The sequence below is a fragment of the Archocentrus centrarchus genome, chromosome 21 (assembly GCF_007364275.1).
Source record: "Archocentrus centrarchus isolate MPI-CPG fArcCen1 chromosome 21, fArcCen1, whole genome shotgun sequence".
NCBI classification, from domain to species: Eukaryota; Metazoa; Chordata; class Actinopteri; order Cichliformes; family Cichlidae; genus Archocentrus; species Archocentrus centrarchus.
The window spans coordinates 23,054,971-23,080,262 of NC_044366.1; the positions used below are offsets into that span (position 1 = coordinate 23,054,971).

General features: G+C 40.4%; 3 protein-coding genes across 10 annotated transcripts; 2 read left to right on the forward strand and 1 right to left on the reverse strand.

Moving 5' to 3' along the window:
- Positions 1 to 769: 769 nt before the first annotated feature.
- On the reverse strand, positions 770 to 8,714 carry tfdp1a (transcription factor Dp-1, a). Of its 3 annotated transcripts, none has more exons than XM_030757606.1 (12): positions 8,560 to 8,714; positions 6,493 to 6,573; positions 5,990 to 6,056; positions 5,676 to 5,797; positions 4,569 to 4,690; positions 4,212 to 4,377; positions 3,931 to 4,077; positions 3,776 to 3,844; positions 3,267 to 3,418; positions 2,259 to 2,425; positions 2,011 to 2,089; positions 770 to 1,907 (listed from the first exon to the last, which is right to left on the reverse strand). In XM_030757606.1, the coding sequence occupies exons 2-12, from the start codon at positions 6,502 to 6,504 to the stop codon at positions 1,769 to 1,771; spliced, it is 1,242 nt and encodes a 413-aa protein (XP_030613466.1). In that variant the 5' UTR covers positions 6,505 to 6,573; positions 8,560 to 8,714; the 3' UTR covers positions 770 to 1,768. The 3 variants fall into 3 exon arrangements, with proteins under 3 accessions (XP_030613466.1, XP_030613465.1, XP_030613464.1); XM_030757605.1 differs by lacking the exon at positions 8,560 to 8,714 and adding an exon at positions 8,407 to 8,430 and having other exon boundaries at positions 1,769 to 1,907; XM_030757604.1 differs by lacking the exon at positions 8,560 to 8,714 and adding an exon at positions 7,385 to 7,445 and having other exon boundaries at positions 1,769 to 1,907.
- Positions 8,093 to 18,103, forward strand: dcun1d2a (DCN1, defective in cullin neddylation 1, domain containing 2a). 6 transcript variants are annotated; one of them, XM_030757613.1, is made up of 7 exons: positions 8,093 to 8,181; positions 14,344 to 14,560; positions 14,697 to 14,865; positions 15,179 to 15,309; positions 15,397 to 15,479; positions 16,544 to 16,640; positions 16,736 to 18,103. In XM_030757613.1, the coding sequence occupies exons 2-7, from the start codon at positions 14,386 to 14,388 to the stop codon at positions 16,813 to 16,815; spliced, it is 735 nt and encodes a 244-aa protein (XP_030613473.1). In that variant the 5' UTR covers positions 8,093 to 8,181; positions 14,344 to 14,385; the 3' UTR covers positions 16,816 to 18,103. The 6 variants fall into 6 exon arrangements, with proteins under 6 accessions (XP_030613473.1, XP_030613468.1, XP_030613469.1 ...); XM_030757608.1 differs by lacking the exon at positions 8,093 to 8,181 and adding an exon at positions 8,499 to 8,540; XM_030757609.1 differs by lacking the exon at positions 8,093 to 8,181 and adding an exon at positions 12,691 to 12,741.
- A 3,297-nt stretch (positions 18,104 to 21,400) lies between these two features.
- Positions 21,401 to 25,292, forward strand: LOC115801064 (growth hormone-regulated TBC protein 1-A-like). Its single transcript, XM_030758767.1, has 8 exons — positions 21,401 to 21,590; positions 22,122 to 22,267; positions 22,361 to 22,519; positions 22,609 to 22,733; positions 22,993 to 23,089; positions 24,056 to 24,228; positions 24,321 to 24,506; positions 24,804 to 25,292. The coding sequence occupies exons 1-8, from the start codon at positions 21,529 to 21,531 to the stop codon at positions 24,897 to 24,899; spliced, it is 1,044 nt and encodes a 347-aa protein (XP_030614627.1). The 5' UTR covers positions 21,401 to 21,528; the 3' UTR covers positions 24,900 to 25,292.

A 25,292-nucleotide genomic window follows, 5' to 3' on the forward strand; every position in this document is an offset into this window, starting at 1 on the left:
TGGAAAGTTATGCAATGACAATCTTGAACCTAACCAATTAGGTCTGAGATCAGGGGTCTCAAACTTAACTGAGCAACCAACTGAAGAAAGTTGCAGTAAAGGCTTAGCAAAGCATCAAAAAGAGGGGAAGCTCATTCTTTGGTTATATCCATGGGTTTCAGACTTCAGGCAGTCACTGCCCGTAAAATACTCAACATTTTTAAAATGAGCACTTTTAATTGTAATTTGTCCAATTTCACTTGACTCAAGGAAAGAAAAAAAAAATGTCAACTGCATCTTGTTTCAATTTGGTGGGGTACAGAGCCAAAATTAGGTCAACTGTTACTTTCCCAACATTTCTGGCCTTAAAGACCTAAATAAGTCACAGGATCAGATCTATTAAACAAGACACTGGAGAGAAAAAAAAAAAAAAGGCTTTTTCAATTTTCCAATGTCTACTACAGGCATTGGAAAATGTCTGTAGTAGACATTGCGTGTCATCGAGCGCTTGTGGCCACATCTTATTAAAAACTGCTGACAGAAATCAAAATATGGAAATATAAAGTAAGAAGCATCGACGCTGTGGCAGCATAATCATTGTCAGTCATCCTTTTCCTGAGTGTCTACCATCCAGTTTCCTTGTGGTTGTCTTTTGACAAGCAGGCGCGTCCCCAAACGTCCTTCTGCCAATCTCTCAAATTACTGCTAAAGTAAGTTTCACTCCCAACCTGAAAGAAACTGACGGTCAACCACCCCCCCCCAGAAACACTCATGACTTGTGGATACAAACTTATTAAAACAATCTATATTTAATTTGCAAACTTATATTAGATTACAGAAAAGGTATTTGGAAGAGTCAGTACACGTGTTGCTCAGTTTTAAAAGGGAGATCTCTGAAGTGTGTACATAAAGACCTATACAACCACACATTGTTACATCAATAATTTTTGTAGGTCTATCTTTACCACTGGCTTCTAAAGGAAACTATAAGCTACAATTGTTGTAGGATTCATATATGTAATTAACAAACAAAGCTTATTTACCCATCAGGAGCCTGGGTTACAAAAGCCTTTACCTCGCTGCTGCCATTATTTTGTAAACACTACCAAGGCATCAACAGGGCGGTGATGGAGAATTCCTCAACTCTGGAATACAAATAAACCTAGCAAACAAGATCAGGAAAGCAGCTGCCTACAGAACAGAAGGAAGCCAGCCCAAAACAATCGGGAAACTATTTCAAACTGCCCAGAACACAAAACAAAAAGGATCAAGAAATCTGATGGAGCCCCATCCTGTGATGCAGTGGCATCTGTATTCAGAATCCACGGTGTTGCGCTAACAAAGCATTTTACAGCAGACACTTTGGCCACCTTGGAACATTTTGATCATCATGTCTGCCATATGCAACGGCAAAAATCATAAGTCAAACAGGACATTATACATTCTCCAATAGCAGTAGGCTTTACAGAGTTGCTTTTAGTGGGATGGCTTATTAAGAAGTGGATTAGACAAAGACTTCAGGTGGCAGGGACAAAGACTACAGTTCCCTTGGACGACACCTCCCACTGAGCTGTGGTGCAGGTGATTCAGGAGCAGAAAAAGATGGGTGCAACAAAGACCTCCATTCTTTTAATATTCATTGACACCCCTGAGAAAGCCAGACAGAAATACAGGGGAACGGGGGGGGAGGAGGGAGGTTGAAAAAAAGCACACACAAAAGTGGACTAAATTTCCACGGTGAAGGTGGTTCTGAAGACTGTGCTTGTTGGAGTGGCGAGGTGTAGATAGGTTAGTCTTCATCATCATTCTCATCATACTCATCCTCATCATCATCATCCCCCATGTAAGACACTGGAGTCTCCACACGAGACCCGCTGTAGTGAGAATCATTTGAGCTGGAGGCCATGGTGCCATCAGTGCAGCCATCACTACGTAAACGGAAGGGTGAAATTTTAGAAAATAAAAAGGTGGACAAGGTGATAAAGCAGGCAGTGCGCACATTATAGTTACATTACAGTTAGGGCCTCTTACCTGCTTGCGGGGTAACGGGCTCCATTAGCAGAGGATCCTCCAGTGATGTAGACATTACTGATGGGACCTTTTGCCATTTCTGGATAAAGAGAAAATGAATTGTGGTGACATTGGTGTTTTTTTCTTTGCTTATGCTGACCAAAAAAAAAAAAAAAAAAAAAAAAAAAAAAAAAAAAAAAAAGCCTTAGTGTGAAGCAGAAACCAGTGTTTTGCTCTTCAACATGCAGACTGTAGGAAGGAGCACTTACCTATAACGTAAGGTTCCAGAGCTTTGGGCACCAGGCTACGTGCTACCTTCAGATCCTCTGGAGAGCACTTTCCCACCTCCACGCCACAGGCCATGCCCATACGTTTTAGCACTTCAATGTCATCGTGGATCTCAAACATGCTGTCGAAGTTGAACAAATACTCAAACCTGAAGTTGAAAGGGAAAAAAAAAAAACAAAAAAAAAAAAAACAGGAGAAATAGGAAAAGGTCAATTATCCAAACAAGTGTTCACAAACTGACTTTACGGTGGTTCTGACTCGAAGACCGCAAACAGAATAAAAACATGTTTTGACCATCTGCAAAGAAACCCTGTTATGAGCACATGGGCCTAGTTTCAAGAAATTTGGCTAATAAGAAATTATTAAGCACTTCAGTATTTGTTAGCCTACTGAGCACAGCTTTAGTTTTCCTTTCATAATGAAGTTCATCTACATGGAGTAAATTCAGAGTTTGTTGCAGTTTATGAAACTACAGATACAGACTCACTCATGATGTTGACTGTTCTACTCAATTTTGCTCATTTTAATTGTTATGCTGCACTGGGGATATGTTTAGGTGCATGTAGGAAGGCCTCATATTTACCTCTAAATCAGCTGCTAATCCTACATACTGAAATGTTGAGTTATATTGAAGACATGCTGTAACTGTAATGCATTGCAATGACAGGAGGCTTCAAAGTCTTTCAGCTTACTTGTCAAGGACCAGTAAACAATTGATCTGCTCATTTTACTATAGTATATACACACACACAACTATATACAACCATGTCACATGACTAGAAAAAAGTTTGTAACTGACCAACTGTATTTAAGTACAAAGTGTTATTAAACTATTTACTAAAGACTTGAGTGATGAGTTGATAAGTATAACTAATTGAAACACAGTCAGCACCTCCCTGAAAATCTGAGCACTTATCCCTGTTTTTTGTTTTTTGTCCACATTATTCAAACTGCCAGCTTCCTAAATAGGAGAGCGGATGATCACACACTTGTCGTTGGATATGCTGCAGTCGATGACCGTTTTCTTGCTGGTGTTGACAATAATGAAAGGAAGGTGGATGATGGAGTTGGGAGGTGGAGGTCGGTTTGCCTGCTGCTCTGTCTGTCTGTTCCTCTGAACCAGGTTCTTAAAAGCTATTTGCTGCAAGACAAGATCAAAGAGGTCAAAACTCAAACAGCCGCAAAGAACTGTTTATAGCACTTGTGGGGTTTTTTGGGACACATTTTAACAATTTGCAGTTGGCACTGTTAACACACACACACACACACACACACTCTTTCACTTTGAGATTCAATGAGGAGAACGTATGTTTATTATTGATTCATTATGATCCCAGCATCAAAAACAGAGACAAACATACTAGCAATCCAAAAAGGGCAACCAGTTCACAGGTTCTTCACAGGTCTTCTGCAGCCCTGACATATACAATTATAGCTATAAAGGCTATAATTGTAGAACCCCCCTTTGATCACACAAGTAATAGTACTCAGTTCCAACCTGCAGTATGAGCTCCTGAAGCTGTGACTGTTTCTGCTTAATCCTTTCCAGTCGCCTTTGTCTCTCCACCTACAGTTGAAATAAAGGAATAATGATTAAGAATTATAATGCTGGCAACAAAGGCAGGAGTGACTGCCTTCACTGTGAGTTTCTACCTCGAGGTTTTGGCACTCTTGCGCTGAGTTGGTGGGTAGGCCGATCCATTTGATTTCTTTTTTCTCTTTAGAAATAATGTTCATAGCCATGAGCACGTTAAGTGCATCGTAAACGCGCCGCCGAATGTTCTTCTGGTCATACACATGCTGAAATTGGGGGGGGACAGCATTCAAAATATTAATAAAACAATACTAAATATAGTTTCAAATTCCTAATATTTTTATCAGGAGTATTGAATCTGCATCACTCTGAGACAATGTCACACAGCTGCAATGCTCACTGAGTCATTCGGTGACATGTGGGTGTCTGATGAGCTGAATTCTGCCACCAGTTCATCTGCCACTTCATTGTAAGTGGTCACTCCTTTCTTCTGCACCTTTTCACACACTTTCATGGAAAAATGCCTCAAGCCTTTCCCATTCTTTTCCCCTTTCTTCCCACGCTTTCTGCAAAACAATTTAAATATAGATTTTCACTATAAACACAAACACACTGATGTGTACCAATCTAGCATTCTCTCTCTCTTCCTATGGACAGATTTCAGACTTGACCTATTCTAAAATGCTTATCTTAATCTGGACAGAGCTCACCAATAATGTTCCAAGCTTAAAATCTTAAGGGCAATTTGAAGCCTTACGTTGATGACCAAGGAGAGGGATCGGCTGGTTGACTCTGTGTGTGGAACTGGGAAGTGGGGGTGTGTGGACTGTTTATCAAAATGGTATTTGATACTGTAGGCCTCTGGGGTGTTCCAATCACCTACAAGGAAGAGGGCAGAAAAGAGAAAGAACACATTAATATCAGCATTGTTAGTAATTTTTTGATGCCATCAACATTAAAAAGGTTTTTCTTTTCCTCCCAAAACCTCATGTATTCAAATCTTCACATGTAATGAGCCTAATACTTCTTCTAAAGCATCATACTTAGATGTATTATGTTTAACTACAGGAACTAAGAAACAGGGAACGCAAACTCAAGGTGGGGCTCTCTTCACTCTCTTTAAGAAGTGCATTTTCTATTGAATTCTCCTATTATGAGCATATCTTGCTGAAAGCTGTAATTACCCTCAATACAATCTGGAATAATTTACCATTTTGAATGCATCAGGCCTTGTGTTGAACAGCTGACAGATGAAGAAGAAGCAGTAAAGTTGAATGATAATTATTTGATTTGATTTGACAGAATCCTACTTTTTATTCACATCAATTATCATTAGATATAATTATGCAATATTTAGTTTGTGTCATAAAAATGGCTGTTTAAATACAACTTTAAGGGAGGAGTAAGAAAGAGTTAGAATTTCAGTCATTTCTGATGGCAATAAATAACCGATCCTGAGGAGGAATGATAGTTAAAGACGCCGTTTTAAAAATTGCATCTCTAACAGCAATATGAGCCATCTCGAAGATAGGTGATCTATTCCTTCACTAAGGTGATATCTAAGCTGATTTCCGTTATGTATACATTCCTTGTACATAATGGGATGATGGGTGTAATCCTGCTGACTGTAGAGTTGATGAGCTTAGGATCAACTGCCTCCATCTACCCTCTCCCCGGTCACCTCACAATGATAATGGCAGGGCTTACACAACAGGCATACAGAGCACAGAAAAATGAGAAACTCTACAAAAACGCATCTACTTAACATTTAAGAAGTTCAAAGTATTCTTTAAATTTATTAAGGGGTTCTATGCGCTCGAAGAAAAGAACACACATAATACTGACATGACAGGACCTTACTCACCATGTGTGGCAAATTTTGCATGTGTGCAGCGATGTTCACATTAGATGGCCCAAGGGTTTTGGGTAGTAGCTGTTTGGCCACAGGGGCAGCTGTAGGCTGGACAGTAACCAAGGACAGGACACCTTACAGAAGACATGAGAAGATCATTAATAAAGGAAGCTCTTGAATGAAACTCCATTGCCCCCTATTGTCCACCTACCAACAAACAGGTCTACTCCTGCTTCCTATTAAACTAGACTGTACATACTGTTTAGAAATCCCTATACACCACATATGTACAATTCTGTAGAAAGACAAATATGCACAAAATATACCTTTACTAGGGCTCAGATTCTGATCGATGAAAACCTTCAGCTCTCCATTGGTTTCAATTAGACCAGCCTGTGAAGGAGAATAATTTAATATACCGCAGAAACCAGAGAATTAAAAGATAAGTCTAGTACAGTTTGGGTCCATACAGTGGTAGTAACTTTTGCCTGCTCCCATATTTCATAAGTGGTCATTACAGTGGGTAGTTCCACGTTTGATTTGGCATTACTTTTACATCAGATCCCCTTTCTGACACAACCCCAAAGATCCCTTTGGGGTTGAATGCAGGGGATCTTTTGCTTGTTAGGCCAATGTGTAAACCAATACATCATGAAGCCACTACACAATTCCCACAGAGTAGACAGAAGGAAAAAAAAAAAAAAAAAAAAGAGAGAAACCAACAAGGCTAAGTATGTCCAGTAAATTACAGAATCTAAAATTAGCTACAGCACTTAAGTGACACAAATAACTCAATGTTTCTCATGAAACCATATATATATTTACTTACATCTTTAGCCATGATCCCAAAGGACCAAAAAGAGTTATGTCTTGAGCTAAAAAGACTCTCTGCCAGCTACTATTCAGAACCCTGTAAAACAGAAAGAGAACAAACTATTACTTAAACAATGGCAAGATTGCAAAATTTGATTCGCCCAGACCTCATATTTTCCCATAATGTTTCACAAGCTAATTTATGTTTCATTTTGTTTTGGGGAGGAATTTTAAACTTATTTGTGAAGTAAGGCCCATTCGAACTGCTTGCTAAGAGCACATTGTAGAAAGCTAACTACATCACCAATGTTAGCGTCACTATTTGCTTTATGTGCCAAAATGCATAGAAATGTGCGCTTTTCATACCAATCTCAAGCGAATGAGCCACTGAGCAGTACTTTTTAATGTCCTATATATGCAGGAAACCATATTAAACCATCCTCTGATGCTCACAACTTTTACTACGCTAAGTGTGCACAAGGCCTACTTCAGGTACCGAGCACGTCCGGAGGAGAGGCACCGTCCAACTTCTGCTACAGGTCACGCAAATACGCGAACTTTACCACAACAGCGCTAAACTGCTAATGTCGCAACAGAGACCGCACTATATGGCGACAGACAGTGTGTCTTCATACGACTGTAACAGCAGTCATATTATATGTCGATTAGCACGAACAATCTTTTGTTGGACGCAGCTAGTTGCTAACAGCTAGCGGTAGACCCAGCTTGCTGGTCTTAGCTTGCTAGTTAGCTTTTGCACGCTCTGAAACGATTCATGTAGAAATTTTGCGATTATTGGTTCCGTGCTGCAGATAGCAGCGATACTTCAATATGGGTTAACACTTAAAATAGTGAGCGTGCATCTCGCACGACGAATGAGCTTAATTGTGGAGACTATGTGCGCTTACGAGTACACTCTCCTGTCTCCTCGACGGCTGTTGTTGTTGGCATTTGAGAATGGAGGAAGAGGAGGTCTAAATCCTCACTAAACAGGAAACAAACTAAGAAATGCCGAGATACTTTTCAACTATTATATAGTTAATTTTAAGTACAAAATAATCTATTTACTTTAAATATTTCACTTTTAAGCTTTTTTTGAAAAAAAAATACAGCAAGCCATGCCAGGATTTGCATAACTTGCTGTGTGGCAGCTGTTACAAAGAGTGATCGTTTCCAACTCAAGCACACTGAAAAAGTAAACAAAGTTTGCCATCAATACCAGCGAGGTGTGTTTTATCCAGGCGATAAAAATTTAGCCACAGTTAACCACATCTTCTGAAATACCAGTTGCTGGTAACTGCATATAATCCGCTAGTTTATTGTTTTGTTGCCAAATGGTGACCTACTATTTCCAGTCTTGTAATCCCGTATCAACACACACAGCTAACTATTTTGTCTGGAAGTTACATTTAGACACCCAAGTTATTATTGATATTTTACACGCATTAACTGCTTGCATTTTTCTTATTTGTTCTTAATAAAAGACGAACACACTTAGGACGACTTTCCTGACGCTAAATTAACGGAAAGGTGGCCATTTTTATCGTATTCAACATTGAAACACCAATTTTTATAACGTCCGTTTACAAACGAACCACCGCATATGGGTTGGATATGAGTACGTTACTATAATCAGGTCGATTACAATCGCCGTGAACCAATAAACTAGCTCTCCTCTTCACTCCGTTACCGTCAGCTATATATCGTAAGTTAGCAACTTGATAGAGGATTTTTAAATACAATGCACAAAGTGCAGTAAGTACTTTGTTTCTTAGCAAACTGTTTTATATTAGCACCGAGCTAGCTCGCGATTACATTTCAAGAAGTGGGATCTTTAGCGCTTTGTTAGCTCATTGGCTAGCGAGCGGGTTAGCACACAAGCTAACCCCCCAGCTGTCATCGACAACACCAGAATTAGCTGCAAGTTTACCTCGGCGGTTAGCTTTGTATCTGCTGGCCGTATTTTATTTTTTTTTCCTCTAAGTACCTAATAGACAATAGCAGGTTATACAGGTATCTAACGTCAGTGGCTTTCATATGCGTTGTCGGAGTGGCAAGCTACGGGTAAGTGAATGCTGCTTACCGGTGCACCTTACAGGTTAACAACTCGCTCGCTAGCCTTTTCTATCCACTCTCCGTTAGCCTTGCTACTGCAGCGTCTCTCACAATCTGATCTTGGCGGTGCCTCGCTTTAGTGGAGCCTGATTGGACAGCATGAATGAGACGAAAGCAAAGCGGTCAAAATAGTTCATGCCCACAACCTGCCTCTCTTTGGATTGGTGGATACCAGAGCCGCGGTGATACACGCAGCGCCGTCTGCTGCACAGGAGTACGGCCATACCATAAGTCATAAAAGAAAATTAAGGGAACACTCGAAAATCGCACACAAAGTCAGCTAAACTTGAGCGATATCAATCTGTACAGTTAGGAAGCATAAACCATTGTGAGTTCATTTCACGCGCTTTGTTGTAAATAAAAGAGACAACAGGTGCACAGACACACACACACACACAAACACACACATGCACACACAAAAGGAGGAATGGTTTAGCAGGTGGTGGTCACAGACGTCTCTCTCCTTATGCCTCCTGATTTCTCAGTTTTGATTTTTGCTACTCTTTGTCACTATTGGAACTCCCACCCAAGAATTTGAAAATAACCCATGCAAAAATACTAAAACACATACGTTTGTTGTGTAAATTAGACTTGTCCTAAGACAAATACAAAATAGGTCTTGAGAAAAATTTTATATATATATATATATATATATATATATATATATATATATATATATATATATATATAAAATTTGTGATCTTGTGCAACCCTGTTACCATATAATTATTTATAAAATAAACATGAATATTTCTAAGCTCACAAGGCTTTAATCTATTGTGAGTGTAATAGTTTGAATTAACTAGTGTATCTGAGCAAAGATTTTTAAAAAATACTGAAATTACAATAAAAAACTACGGGTGGGACTCGATTAAAAAATTAATCAAATTAATTAGAAGCTTTGTAATTAATTAATTGAAATTAATCGCATTTCAATATTTAACATGAGAGATATTAATTTAAGTTTGGTTGATAAATGAATCAAAATACATAAGCTTAAACTTCAAAATTTTGTTTATTTTCCCACCAGTCTACTACACAGACCAATGAAGGGTGGAAGTGCTCCTGTGATAAGCAAACTCCTGAAATTAAAGTTAAGCTTCATAACTGGATAGTTTTATTCTACATTAATGTCTCACTTAATATAGTTGGAAATGAATCATTCTCTCAGCTGTATTCCTTGATGTTGAAATGTGTTATGCTTGTTTTAACAGCTTATTTTGAATTAAAGACTTAAAATTAAACCACAAAAAGGAGAAAAAGTTCGTTCTCCGTTTAACCAGCTGTTTTTACACAGCTGTGCTTCACACTCACTGTTGCTAGGCGACATGAGCTACGCAGAGGCGAGGGCAGGCGACGCTGATATGAAGGCTAGCTGCTCACTTCCAGCCTTTGCGGTCTTCGTGGGCTGCGAACCTACGTGGGCCGGGTCCTTCGAAGGATGCGGCCCCTGAATTTGGAAATTGTGCGTCGATATAATCTGTATGCCTGGAACTCGTGCACTGAGAAACGTTCCACGGTGCAAAGCGCGATTAAAATGCGTTAAAAATTTTAATTCGTTAATTTCCCCGTAATTAATTAATCGAAATTAACGCGTTAAAGTCCCACCCCTAAAAAAAACACGTGACTATTGAAAAGTTGGGCAGGGAAGATTTCCAAAGTTGCTTAAATTAGTAAAAATTAGGTCTTATCTAAAACTGAATAAGTATTCAGTATGAATCTCTAACTTAATGGACAAGAATTTATTGAACAATATTTTTAAAATCTACATTTTCAGGTTCTAGAGTATTGGTAGTGGGGTTGTGCCAACATACAGCAACAACAATATCTCATAAAAAAGTGTACCTTTGATGCCTCATACCTGGACAAATACATTTTTGATAGTTTGTTATTTGTTTTTCTCAAACACATAACAGAAAATGATAAAAAATAAAAGGGTACATTTTTAAAATCGTTAATTTTTTAAGCCTAAATTGTCCTCCAATTGTAGAACAGCCCTGGCAGCTTGAGACAACATCTGTGCACGTTCCTGAAGCTCTCCTCCTAGAGCCGGATCAGGACATCAGTGATACAGTTGCATCAGCTCCTGATACAGTTGTACCAGAGATTCTCAGCTAAGTTTGGGGAACATGAGGGTCAGTCAGTGCTATTATTTCTTGTGCCTACACACTCTGGCCTCCTGCACCAGGAGGAACCCAAGGCCAGGAACCCAGAGCCCACTGCAGCAGTAAAGGTCTGACAGTTTTTCTGTGGATTTCACACAGTACCTAAGGTACTGTTGGCTAGCACATGGATGTCTGTGCCATCGTCCCCAAACTATGACTGACTCATTGCTAAACCAGTCATGCTGGATGATGTTGCAGGCAGTGTAACATTTGCCACAGTATCTCTAGATTCTTGGATGCCTGTCGCATGCTCATTGTGAGCATCCTTTCATCTGGCAAGAGAACGGGGTGCCAGTGGAGAACCTGCCCATTCTGGTGCTCTTCAGTGAATGCCTATCGAGCTGCATGGCACTGTGCTGTGAGCATAGGTCCTACTGCTGGGACCACATGTCACTCTCATGGAGTCTGATTCTGACAGTTCAGTAAGAAACTTGCACATGAGTGGCCCACTGAAGGGCATTCTGTAGGGCTCTGGCAGTGCTCCTCATGCTCCTCCTTGCACAAAGGAGCAGATACGCTGCTGTTGCTGGGCTGAGGCCCTTCTGTGACCCTGTCCAGTTCTCCTCGTGTAACAGCCCATCTCCTGGCATCTTCTGCACACCCTCGAAACTGTGCTGGGAGATACCGCAAAGCTTCTTGTGACAGCACGTGTGTATATGCCATCCTGGAGGAAGCGGACTGCACAACTTGAATGGGAGGCAGGGCTGCAGGTACCTCCTCATGCTACTACCAGTGAAAAGGACACTGGGAAAAAGCAAAACAGGAGGGATAAGGACAGAACAATGATCTATGGCTACCACCTGTTAAACCATTCTCTTTTTGGGAGGGTTGGCTTGTTGTTCTCTCTCCAGTGCACCTGTTGTCACTTTCATTTGCACCAAAGCTGGTGAAATGGATTCACAGTGGTTCATGCTTCCTCTCCCTTAAGTTTATTTGACTTTGCAGTGATTGGATGTTCCCAATCACTGTTTTCTCTGTTTTCTCTAGAACCTAAGGCAGCTCTAAATTGGGGACGTTTTAGTTGCACGAAGTGCATTAAGGGCACAGTGATTTAAATGCTTACATGACACCTGAATACACAAAAATTCTACCTTGACAATTTCGTAAGGTAGTTATATAGTAAACAGTTTATATTTTTCTTTGCTGGTAAAGCCACAAGACATTTTTAAGTTTTCATTAATAGTCATTGTGAAAATAGGCACATTTAGTGCATCAGTCATTCTAGTGAGCCAGCAAGCACAATAGACAACAGCCCTTCTAAATGGAGCAGTGCCATAATAAATGTTATTACACCTTTGCTTACCCTGCAATGACATTTCAAAGTGGCTGCTTTGAAAGGGGCCTGCTTTGCTTTTTTAACAATATATACTTCAAAACAAAGCATCACTCAAGTAAGAAGCCAGAAAAAAATTAACTTGAGCCTTTGGGTTCATCTAACATTCTCAGGTACCTACAATGATATGGAGTTCCTGTTCCTATGCAGTTTAAATACAATTATTTAGGCAAAACTACCTGTAAGCTGATTGGACTTCAGTGTCAGCTGTTCATTTGTCTGGCAGTAAGAGATCAAGGCAGGTGTGATGTACAATAAAGAGGACCCTGTGTTTTATAGTGTGTATAGTGTTGAGGATGGTATGCGAGGATGTTGACAGTCAACAAGTGTGTGCCTGTGCGTGTAGCGGGTGAAGGGTGGGGTTGAGTTTTATTTTTAACAGTGCTGTGTGCAGTTTTGAGGGTTTTGTGTGTGTCTCTGTGTGTTGTACATGGTATAACAACATACTTAAAACCTCTCACTGTCCCCCCTCCCTACGCCACAGAAACGTGGACAAGCAATAATTTAACCCAAATAAGCGCAAATGATGCAAATATCAAACAGCGTTTACCGCAGACCTCATCCTTTTTTATGCAATCCGGCTACTTCCGCGCAGGCGCACAATGAACGGCAGTCGGGCTACCAAACTGGTCAAACAGCGGGTGTAAAAATGGTAGGTAACCAAAATAAACACAAACCCGGGCATTGGCTTTAATGCCATTAAGGTTTGCTCACAAGACTATTGTCGTGTTATTAAAGTAGAGGATGTGTCGCGTTTTGGCAAGCGTACAGTGGCCATTTACTCGTGTTCGCTGCTATTACAGGGAAGGTCAGTTGGATATTTTAAGAGCAGCTAGCATTAGCTACACGTCCCTTTTTGGCAGTCTGGTAACTTCGGCTGTGAACAGGTCAGCCGCTGAACCTCAAAGACACACACACACACACAGGGTCGTTTGAGTTAAGTCCTGCCTTACGCGTAACCGCACTGACAGTCTATTCCCGTGATATTAACCCCATCGTTAATGTCAGAGAGAGAATCCGGCTAACTCAGCTAACGTTAGCCAGTGCAAGTTACTAGCTGGTGTTATGAAGACAATGCTAACCTAACGTTACCCTCTTGGTCGCAACGCAATAATCCGTGCTGTCAGAGCAGCAAATCGGGGCAGACGCATGACTTCATACGTCGTTATTGACCACATCAGTTAATGGAGTTATTAGCAGCTCGTTGAACTCAGTGTGATGAAATGCTGGTCTTCAGTGAGGTGTTCAGGTGCTGCAGCTAGTAGGTGGACATGGCATAGCATGGTTATTTATTTATTTATTTTGTAAATGTTCAGCTGATCGTTTGGTTCAGAATAAAACGTTACAAATATTAGTTAGATTTGTCCTCAAAACAGGCCATAATCCAAAAGGTATTGCTTTTATTATCACAGGAGACTAACAAAGTAAACATATCAGATTGGAGCTGCTAAAATAACAACTTTTGGTATGTTTTCTTTAAGATTATGACTTAAACTATTGAGTGTTGATTAATTACTGTTAGTGAGATGTTATAGCACAAGTATCTTTGGTACAAATTGGTCTAAGATATGATAATGACTTTTTAATTGAATGGTTATAATTTATTGACAGATTATTCTGAATGAACTGATTTTAGCCAAGAGAAGTGCACACTGAGTATTTTTTTCTTCTTTTGTCCATAATTAAATCAAATCACCTTAAATTAAATGCATTTATGTAATGAAAATGCAAACTATGTTTTGCTACATAGTATTCTTACTATATATCTTATTTTAGGGGGATTATTTCCCCCTTTTTTAAAAAAAATTAGTTGACTATTTCTCTTAGGGGGCTTGTGTTACACTCCAGACTTGTTGCACCTCTGGGTCCTTGCGATGGCATCCCATGGCCCTACTCATGTTACAAATATGACTATAGTTATCTGAGGGGCCCTCTGAGGTACAGCATGTGCTTTGAGAATCCACAACAACCCCCTTTCAGAAAAGCCCACCTTTTCTTTGGACAGGATGTCATTACTACCAGCGCTCAAAAGTTACAGTGTGTTTGTTGGTGTGGCTGACTAACCTTTTGAAATATGTGTCAGTGTATTCCTGAGCATCTCCCAGGCTTTCTTCCTGTTGCCTGAATGCCTGCAGAGTTTTATGTTTCGCTGTGTGTTTTTGTCTGTGTGTCGCTGTGTATTTGTGTGGTGCTGTCTGTACTTACTGGTTTGATTGCATCGATGCCTGACAGCCCCTGTCCTGTACATGTACAGCATAAGCTGAAGTCTTCGCAGAGGGACAAGGTACGGCAGTTCATGTCCTTCACACAGGCTGGGGAGAAAACGGCCGTGTACTGTCTCACACAGAATGACTGGAAACTAGAAGTTGCTACAGACAACTACTTTCAGAATCCAGAGCTTTACTGTAAGGAATCCATGAAAACTTCAGTAGACCGTAAGAAGCTGGAGCAGCTCTACAATCGCTACAAAGGCAAGTAGGATATCTTAAAAATCAGCATTTAAGGCTGCAACCTGAATTATTTACAAGAACAGTGTAAAGGTATGTGTGCTGTAAAAGTAATAGACACTGTTTGATTGTGAGTGCAACTGTGTTTTTGTCTTGATAGATCCTCAGGATGAGAATAAGATTGGTATTGATGGGATCCAGCAGTTTTGTGATGACCTCTCACTGGATCCAGCCAGCATCTCTGTGCTGGTTATTGCGTGGAAGTTTCGTGCTGCCACTCAGTGTGAGTTCACCAAGAAGGAGTTTATGGATGGAATGACCGAGCTGGGGTGAGTGTTGACATGAGCGCCATGTGACATACTCTGAAGTGGGACAAAAACACTCTTACTGAAGTATCTACACATGGCGGTTCTCTTAGTGTTGCTCCGGGGAGGGAAGGCTGTCTATTTATACATCCACCCACAGCTTGGGTGTACTGTGTCTTCGTGGAATGACTCAATGAAACAGTTGCAGTGTTTTGACTTTTGAGGTTCAGGTGTCCAAGTATTTTGTAATAAGCTTCTAGGGCACTGGATATTGAAACTGTTTGGTTTGTCCATGTGCTGTTATTTGTTGCTTAAATTGTCTTTTCTTTTTCCCTAGATGTGATAGCCCAGAAAAACTGAAGGCTCTTTTGCCAAGATTAGAACAAGAGCTAAAAGATAGTGGAAAATTCAAGGACTTTTACCAGTTCACCTTTAATTTTGCCAAAAATCCTGGGCAGAAGGGCCTCGGTAAGTGCAGGAACAGCGATGACAACAATTTTCTGGCTAATCTTACAGATTCACAACCAGCTGAACACAATTGTCTCCTTTGTATAGATTTGGAGATGGCCGTAGCCTACTGGAACCTGGTTCTTTCAGGGCGATTTAAATTCCTCGATCTTTGGAATAGATTCCTTTTGGTGAGTCAGAGGAGTAAAATTGGGCATCAACCACTCAAATGCGATGGATCTGTCGCAACTCTTGTACTTTGTTTATTAAGAAACCAGTAATGTTGGTCTTATTGGCCAGAGCACTCTTTGGAATTTTGTCACATTATTTAAAAAGAAGTGCAAATGCGTTTCACACAGTGATTGTATGTATATAGATTTTAAATGTGAGGAAGGAGAGGTGGTGTGAGAGCTGAGCTACTGGAATTGGGATTTTTAAGAGGAAAAAGTTCAGGGAGATAACACAGATTGTGTTGTGTTGTCAACACTAAAGGCAGCGGGACATGTCCTAATGTTTGCAACAGACAATTAGATGAGAGAGAGTTATTTATATAACGTGAGCACTGGACATAGTATACTGCTGCAAGGACGCTGATTGAGTGGTTTTGAGTTTGTGGGAGTTATCTTTTTGAACATACCGAAGAGCTGTACCATGACTTGCAGTTTTTGTTGGACCACAAGCCTGCAGCTGGCTGACAACGCTGCCCTCACTCTGGAAACGTAAACAATTATATAAAGCTAAAGTCCATCTAAATATGCTGGTGTAAAGGGATTTCTTTTCAAAGAAACAGCTTTGTTTGCGTTTTTCAGGAGGTCTTTCCACTTTTTCTTTGCATTGTTTCATGAACAAAGGCTGTCTTGAGTTAGAACCATGATTTATTGCCTTCGTTAGTTCTTATTGCTTGTTATAAAGTTGGACTGCCGGGCTGTCTGTGATTTCTTGTGCTGACTGCACACGTCTTAATTTTCTTATTTCAGTGTCAGTGATTGCATTTTCTTTTTCCTTCAAGCCTCCGATCAGCAAATCAGAACTTAACACAAACTGACTGAGGAGTTTGAACCAGGCTTAGTAAAGTACAGTTAGTGCAACTTGTCCCTGGTGTTTTGGTTGGAATAAAAATGTGTATATGCTGGAATTCAGTCCATCAGTGTGATTTACAGTGTGGAATGGCAAAAACTCTTATTAATAAAGATAGGAGATTAAAACATGCAAACCAGTTTCTGTACCTGTACATTTACCAGGTCTTGTCTTTCAGGAACACCATAAACGATCTATCCCAAAGGACACATGGAACTTATTGTTGGACTTTGGCAACATGATAGCAGACGACATGTCAAACTATGATGAGGAAGGTGAGTCTGGAACAGCAGAATCAATAAAACATCCTTCATATTTAGCTCTTGCCCATCACTGTGACACTAATGATATTCTGGTGTTTCTTACTCAGGAGCTTGGCCAGTTCTTATAGATGATTTTGTGGAATTCGCTCGACCAATTGTAACGGGATCGAAACGCAAAACTCTCTAAATCTAATCTCAACTCTGGAAAACCAGAACATTGTTTCTTTTACAGTGACTTCATAGTTTGTTTTTTTTTAAGACTTGTACAAAACAAAAAAAAAAGTGAGAAAATGTAGACTTCAGAGTGAAAACCGAAGCACTTGAAACTGTCGGGAAACCACCTTTCAGGGAGCAGAGTAAAAACTACGAGAACGACTGGCCACATTTTCTGCCCTCTCAAGTCTGAGGTGTCATATGGACATTGCCAGATTCTCAGTATCCTGGATGCCCCTGTGCTCTGCTCCAGGAGGAGCACTACAGCCCCCTCAGTGGGCATAGACACAGCACTGAGAGGAAGTTCACTGGCTGCGTGTACTCTGAATGAACTGGAGAGGAGAAAGCTGTGTGTTTTAAGATTCTTCCTGTGTCTTGAAGCTCTGAGTGACTGTGCGAAGTTCCCATGTTTTATTGTCTTACTCTAACCTTGGGACAGAGTGCTCACTACACCAGCACCAACAGAACTGTTGCAATTTTTACTGTACATACTGTATCTATTGGGACAGTTTACAAAGAGAGCTATATGAAGAATAATATAAATATGTTCAATTTATAAATACAAAAGATGATTGTTTTATGTACAGTAAATGCTAAGTTCTCTAATGGGATGCCTCAATATTGTGGATGATATGCTGTTGGTTTCATTGTTAGGTGGCTCTGTTAAGTCATGGAATTGTGAGCTTCTCATCAAAAGCATGTTAAAATACATTTTACATCACCCCCCACCCCCCGGCTGGTTTCACAAATAAATTTTCACAAAAGTAAAGGCAGCACTTTCATTTAGATCATTGATATTGGGTTGTGTTATTCATTTGTCTGAATAATCACAGTGGGGGGTATGGGTCTTGAATCCTAAATGTCATATAGATAGTTTTCTTCACCATTTCTTTCAGGAACAAATTTGTTTTTTATCAGTTCATCCCTTGGAGGTAATTTCTTTTTTTTTTATGCTAAAACAACTGTTTAGCAGGACTCATGAGAAGTTTGAAGTAAGGAAATGACTGAGCTTTAGGATTGCATGGCACATATCTGTATGTTTAGGAAACGCAAATGCCCTTAGATCAGAAATCAGGACACTAAAGAGGGCAACAACAGGACGACAAAGTAAGCCTTAAGATTAAAATTCTGTCTGTTTGACATTTGTATTTCTGTTCAACCCTTTTCTGTTCAGTGTTCCTGAAGGTAGTGAAAATTAGAAAATAATGTTGATACATCATGTAAGTAGCCTAATATTGTTCATTTAAGAAAGATGAATAAAGCATGGGTTTTTCCATAATGATGTGTATTTAGCTCTTTTGTTGCTGATGAGAAATATGACAGCCATGCTTAATATCACAGATACAAGCTACAGCTGCTAAAGAGACTGTGTAAAGCGCAATTAAAGTGATGACAAATCAGCTCTGAAAGAATATTCAAAGAAAATGGTGCACATTAACATTCATTAATAGCTTGTCGGTGCCAGTGGCCTGCTACCTTTTAATCGTTTTTTTTTGTGTGAGTTACTACATTTGTTCTTGGTTCATATGTTTCTTATGAGAGCTTGGCAATACATTATTTTTTGGATGGGGGGTGGAACTACCTATAAGAAAAATTGCAGTTACCGCGGAAGAAGAGCTCTGTTAAATCTTTTTAATCACTATTAATTTTCACATTTCCATAAGTTCAGGCGATCGGGTGTACTTTCTAAAAGACTGGGAAACACTAACAGTTACTATTATACACTTACATACTGGCTACTTTATTAGGTACATATTGCTAGTACTGGGTTGGACCCCCTTTTGCCTTCAGAACTGCCTTAATTATTCATGGCATAGAATCAGCAAGGTGCTGGAAACATCCCACAGATTTTTTTTTAGTCCGTATTACCATGATAGTGACACAATTGCTGCAGATTTGTTGGCTGTGCATCCGTGATGGGAATCTCCTGTTCCACCACATCTCAAAAGTGCTCTACTGGATTGAGATATGCTGACTGTGGAGGCCATTTAAGTGCAGTGAACTTACTGTCATGTTCAAGAAATCAGTTTGAGGTGATTTGAGCTTTGTTGCATGGTGCGTTATCCTGCTGTAAGCAGCCATCATTCTGTGGTGTTTAAACAACGCTCATTTGATACTAGGGGCCCAAAGTGTGCCAAGAAAGTATCCACCACCACCACTCCCTGGCCAAGAAGCTGCATCCAAGCACAATGCAGCTTCTTGGCCATGGAGTGGCCAAGAAGCTGCATCCAAGCACAATGCAAAACATTGGATGCAATGGTGTAAAGCACGCCACCCCTGGACAGAGCAGTGGAGACGTGTTCTCTAGAGTGAAGAATCATGCTTCTCCATCTGGTAATCCGATGGATGAGTCTGTGTTTGGTGGTTACCAGGAAAACGGTACTTGTCTGACTGCATTGTGCCAAGTGTAAAGTTTGGGGGATTATGCTGCAGGGTTGTTTTTCAGGAGTTAGGCTCGGCCCCTTAGTTCCAGTGAAAGGAACTCTTAATGCTTCAGCATACCAAGACATTTTGGACAATTTCATGCTCCCAACTTTGTGGGAACAGTTTGGGGATGGCCTCTTCCTGTTCCAACATGACTGCACACCAGTGCACAAAGCAGGTCCATAAAGACATGGATGAGCAAGTTTGGTGTGGAAGAACTTTACTGGCCTGCACAGAGTCCTGACCTCAACCTGATGGAACACTTTTGAGATGAATTAGAACGGAGACTGTGAGTCAGGCCTTCTCATCCAGCATCAGTGTCTGACCTCACAAATGTGCTTCTGGAAGAACGGTCAAAAATTCCCATAAACACTCCTAAACCTTGTGGAAAGCCTTCCCAGAAGAGTTGAAGCTGCAAAGGGTGGGCCAACATCATATTAAACCCTGTGGATTAAGAATGGGATGTCACTCAAGTTCATATGTGTGTGAAGGCAGACGAGCGAATACTTGTAGAAATATAGTGTATTTTTATTAACAAGCAGTTGAACAGGACCTAACAAAATGGCTGGTGAGTGTTCAAGTCATTTTACAATATCAGGCTGCACTGATAACATGTACATGAGAGGAGCAGGATGGTGAATACTTGCTGGGAAAGATTTCCTGCCAGCATTCTGACCATTAGGATAGTGTGATAACCAGTTCATTATTGTTTCTTTGATGTAGTATGAGGTTATACTGTTTGACAAATAACAATAGTTGATCATACTTTCAGTTAGCAGTAGCCAGTGTGTCATAGATTTCTGTTATGAATTGTTTTTTGTTGTTGTTTTCTTGGATTTACCTGAGAGCATTTCAAAAAATTGATGATGAGAAAGTCCATCTTTGCATTGTATGACATACTGACTTCTGGAGGCAACTCATATTTATGCTTGTAGGTTGATTTACTTCAAGCCAGCCTCTCATAAGTGAATTAAATCCATCCAAGTATCATCTAAGTACTCTTTCACTGTAATATAACTCCACCTCTGGCTCTGTTAATAAAAGCATTCCTACTAAGTTTCTGGCTAAAAATAAATGGAGTAGGCAGATAAAGTAATGTTGCTATGGAGGAGATAAAGATCATTTTAAGAATATTATTATTACACATGACATGACGCATGAAATTCTATGATATATATATATATTTTTTTTTAAGTGAAATATTTTTGTTATTAAAACTATTGTATGGAGGACCTGTGCCCTGGGTTTGTCCACCTTGGGTTTGTCATTTATGTGTGTTCTAGGCCATAAGCTGTATATAAAAGATGGATGTAGCCTCCATCGAATCACCCATTGGTTTGCAGAGTCCTGTTTAAAAACCCCATGGATGAGCATCTTGGTGTTTTGAAACCAGATGTGGTGAGTGATGAGAGAGACAAATAAAGCAGGCTTCACTGCTTTATTTCCCAGTTTGACTCTAACAGACCAAAACCTACAAATGAGCCTCATTTTGTGTTAAAAGTGTCACATGAACCTACCAGGAAAGCGTTTACTGAGGTCATAAAAGAAGAATGCGGGCTTGAGGCACTTCAGCATTCCAGGTCATTTTTCAGACCTGGAGGCTACGTCCAACTTTATTTCCAAAAATAGAAGAGCACTAACACAGGACATGGACATACAACACAGAAAAGAGGACAAGTTTTTAGATACCAGCTCTGAAATTTAACTAGTCCCTAACCGTGTCTGTCTGCCCGTCAGAAATAATGCTGATATGATCTGAGACTGTCTGATAATTCATTGCTTCAGGATACACCTTTCAGAATGCATGTGATGTATTCCTAATATAAAATATTGGTTATGGCCACTTAATTTCTCCATGTTAATAATGTTCCTGTCCAAACAGAGGGAATGGTGTTGGCTCCAGACCCTGTCAAAGAAATAACATTTTTACCACCTACAAGAAATTAAAGATAACCTTTACTTTTGATAAATTGGTGGAATTACAGGTGCCAGAGGATATAAGAGCAAACACTACGTGTCTCTTCCTCCCAACTGTTTTGTGTGTAAATAAATGTACACGCCTGCCGCTGTTACCTGTGTGTTCCTTCAGCTGGCTCCTCCTCTCAGTGGCTGCTGTAAGGTGAGACACATGAAACACAGACTGCTTTGTTATTTACCTTGACAGCAGTCAGTTCTTTTCCAGGGAATAAAAATGAAATAACCCTCTCGCTGCGGATTGTTTATTGCTTTGGTGGACGACTGTACCTGCAGCACATGAGACACAATGGAGGGGGAAACAAAGGGAAATGCTACTCAGGATCTGACCTGTTATAATGACAGTGGCAGGTAAGCTTTGTGTTAAAGGCAGTGCTTTTTAATGGCTTCTTTGTTTTACTGACTTTTGATTAGTTCATATTCTCAAATTATACTCTTCTTTCTTTGTTTCTGAGCCGTGATGTTTATACAACATATTTACCTGCTGCTTCCTCACTGACATCTTTCTTCCTCTTCAACTTAGTGCATTTCCACTTCATATTTTATCTTATAACTTGTAAATCTGCCATTAAAGCATGTCACCTGTTGACTTTTAAGGAATTAAAAACTTTTCTGAAGTTTATTTTGAGTCTGAATTTTGCTCCTTGCTCCCCTTAGAAGTAATTTAAGACTTAACTATTCATCCAGCTGGGGTATCTGATCACTCAGCTACAGAAACCCTACCCAGTGGAGGCAGTTGTAGAGTCTGTCATCACTGAATAGGAGAATGAAAGAAGGGAGGGGAGCAAGCGGGTCCACTGGCAATCCTGATTTCACAGCTTTTATCAGTTTTGTGTATATAGACATTCACTGGTTGGGAACTGTGTGGATTTGTCCCAGCAGGATTGACCCCTATGGTTTTGAGAGACGTGACGATTTCGATTCCTACAAGGAGATGATGAATCAATATGTGGCTGTCCTCAACAGAAGGTCCATGAGATGGTCGAAGCTCCTTCAGAATAAGCCTCATGTGGAGAAGAACTTGACGGGTACAAAAAAATAAAATAAAATAAATAAATCTCTGTGTTGTTTTTGGAGCTCTGTGGTCATGTGATGGGTAATAATAAAACATGTTTTGGCAGTGAAGAGGTTTGTACGTAAAGGTGTGCCTAATGAGCACCGTGCCAGGATCTGGATGGCGGCTAGTGGTGCCCAGGAACAGCTGGAGAATAAGCCGGGTTATTACCAGTCTCTGCTGGCCACGGAGCACGACGCCAAGCTGAGAGAAACCATTCACACAGGTGCACCATAACTGTCACCGCATACAGCACGCTGTATCAATCCTTAAGTCATATCATAGCGAGTCTCTCTTTTGTCTTTTTTAAAAAAGATATGCATAGGACCTTTCCTGACAACATCCTGTTCAAGAGCAAAGCAGAACCAGGCATGCAGAAGGCTCTGTACAATGTGCTGCTGGCTTATGGACACCATAATCCTACAGTGGGCTACTGTCAGGTGAAGGGACAAGAGTTGACTCTCCCCCTATTTAACATAATGTCTGTTTACCTAAAGATCAGGACTGGCTACTTCCTTATTTAACCAAATACAAGTGTAGGATTTTCTTCTTAACTTCATGTGTTCGCTCACATATCAGTCAGTCCACTTATTCATCATAAAACCTGACATACTGTATGCACACATGCAGATACCCAGCATGAGTTTATATTCTAAGTCATCCAACATGCTCTGCTTTTCTTTTCTTTTTTTTTCCTAGGGCATGAACTTCATTGCAGGCTACCTCATGATCATCACAAAAGATGAAGAGAAATCCTTCTGGCTCATGGATGCATTGGTGGGAAGAATACTCCCAGGTACGTGACAGTTACCTACCCCACAACAAACACGCCCTACCCTGCACAGTCACTGCATAGGCTAACCTGTTCTGCTGTAGAGACGCAGGGTTCTCAAGGTGCATCTGAAGGGCCAGTGGCAGCCTCAGCTATCATTGTGCAAGCACAGCAAAGGAAACATACACATTAATCTTCCTAAGAAATACCCCCTCGGGGACTAAACATGTTCGATGTGTGCATTTTTCATGTACAGCCCTCAATCACCCTCTAGCTTCCTGAATTGACAGTCAGTCAATAAAAATTTGAGATCTCCTTTTTATAAAGCAGTGTACAACATGGTATGCGTGTACACAATGAGAGACTCATTTTATTCAGGAACTTCATGTTATGTGACGTGAAAAAAATGAAAGCAGATACTGCAATGAAAGGTCAAGCAGAAGCAGGCCTGAAATGTTCAGATATATAATATCCATACAGTCATTTTAAAATCATTTTTATTCAGAGAAGTCATTAAGAACAAAGTCATGCTTGCAGCAGCAGCAGCAGCAGCAGCAGCCTTGCAAAAGGAACATGAAAGCTCAAACATATACCTCTGCCATTTCCCAGTTAGGAATACTGTCTCAATGACATGATATCTAATGTGACACACACTGCAAGTTGACAGCTCAGTAATAAAAGTGGAGATTCAGGATGGTGGGGGTGGGGGTGGGGGTGGGGGGGTTGGGGAGCACCTTCATGTTTTCCTCTTTGCAGGCAGATGACAAACACAGCTGTAAGTATGTGAGTTGGGGGAAAATACAGAACAATTACCCAGATCTTGTTTATTTTTTATTGTCAGTTTTCTTTAAGGAGGTCTGTTAAATACATTTTTAATGTAACTCCAAGGTTACGTTAATGTGCCCTCAGTTGTGGACTGCTCTATAATATATAAATGCTCTCTAATGGCTCACAAACAAAGTGGACTCATCTGAATGTGGGTTATTGCAGACTACTACACCCCGGCCATGCTGGGGCTGAAGACTGACCAGGAGGTTCTTGGTGAGCTGGTAAAGGTCAAAGCTCCTGCAGTGGGACAGCTCATGGCACAGTACCCCGGCATATGGACGCTGGTGGTGTCACGCTGGTTTATCTGCCTCTACATTGATATACTCCCTATTGAGGTGAGGCAAAAGTCGGGCTTTGATGGAAGAGACAAACGAGAAGCTCGTGGCAATCATTTAACTGACGTCCTTCTTCCGTCCTATACTTGCAGACTGTCCTGCGGGTCTGGGATTGTCTTTTCTATGAGGGCTCCAAAGTACTTTTCCGTGTGGCTCTTACGCTCATCCTTCACCACCAGACTCAGATCCTGAGAGCGCGCTCTTTGCCCGATGTGTGCGAGTGCTTCAAACAGATCACCTGTGGAGATTTCACTCTGGACTGCCACACCTTCATGCAGGTGAGATGACCAAATGCAGTCAGGAGGAAAAAGCCAAAAATTTCACTTTATATCTTCTGGAATAAATCATTTTATTTAGATGTTACTTCTCAATTGAGGAGAAAGTGGTACATTTCAGCTATTCTAAGTTCACCAGTGGCTGAGACTGTGCAGAAGGAAATAAAGTTTCAAAAATACTTCCTGACAAAGATCCCTTTTTTTTCTTATAATTGTAATTTTAATTTGGATCTTGGGTAGAAAAAAGGTGTGCATAAGTATGTTATCACCTCTAAGTGCCCCTTCACTGTTCTTTTGCAGAAGATCTTTACAGAACCTGGGAGCCTGTCCATGTCAACTATTGGTAAACTGAGAGAGAAATGCAGACAACAAATCCTCACAGAGGAATCACGATAACCATGAAGTTCAGGACGCACTTTCCCTGATTTAAAAAAACTAAAGTCAGCATAAAGGACGCTGTACAGTCAGGAACTTTATGTGAAATGTACATATCGGTGACTTGTTCTGGTTGCTTCTGTGATTTATACTTTGTTACACTCTAATCAGGGAGACTGGGTATCTAAACATGAAGGCTGTGCTTATGTTTTTGAGGATCTGCTTTTGCTTTTGACACCTGTCTTCCACCAAATACACTGCTCAAAAAGAAATTAAAGGAACACTTTGAAAACTCGTCAGATCTCACTCGGAAAAACAAATGCTTGATATGCTTGATGTCCACACTGATATGGACTGGGCGAGGAACAAAAGGATGCCACATGGTTTGATGGAAATGACAATTATCAATCTACA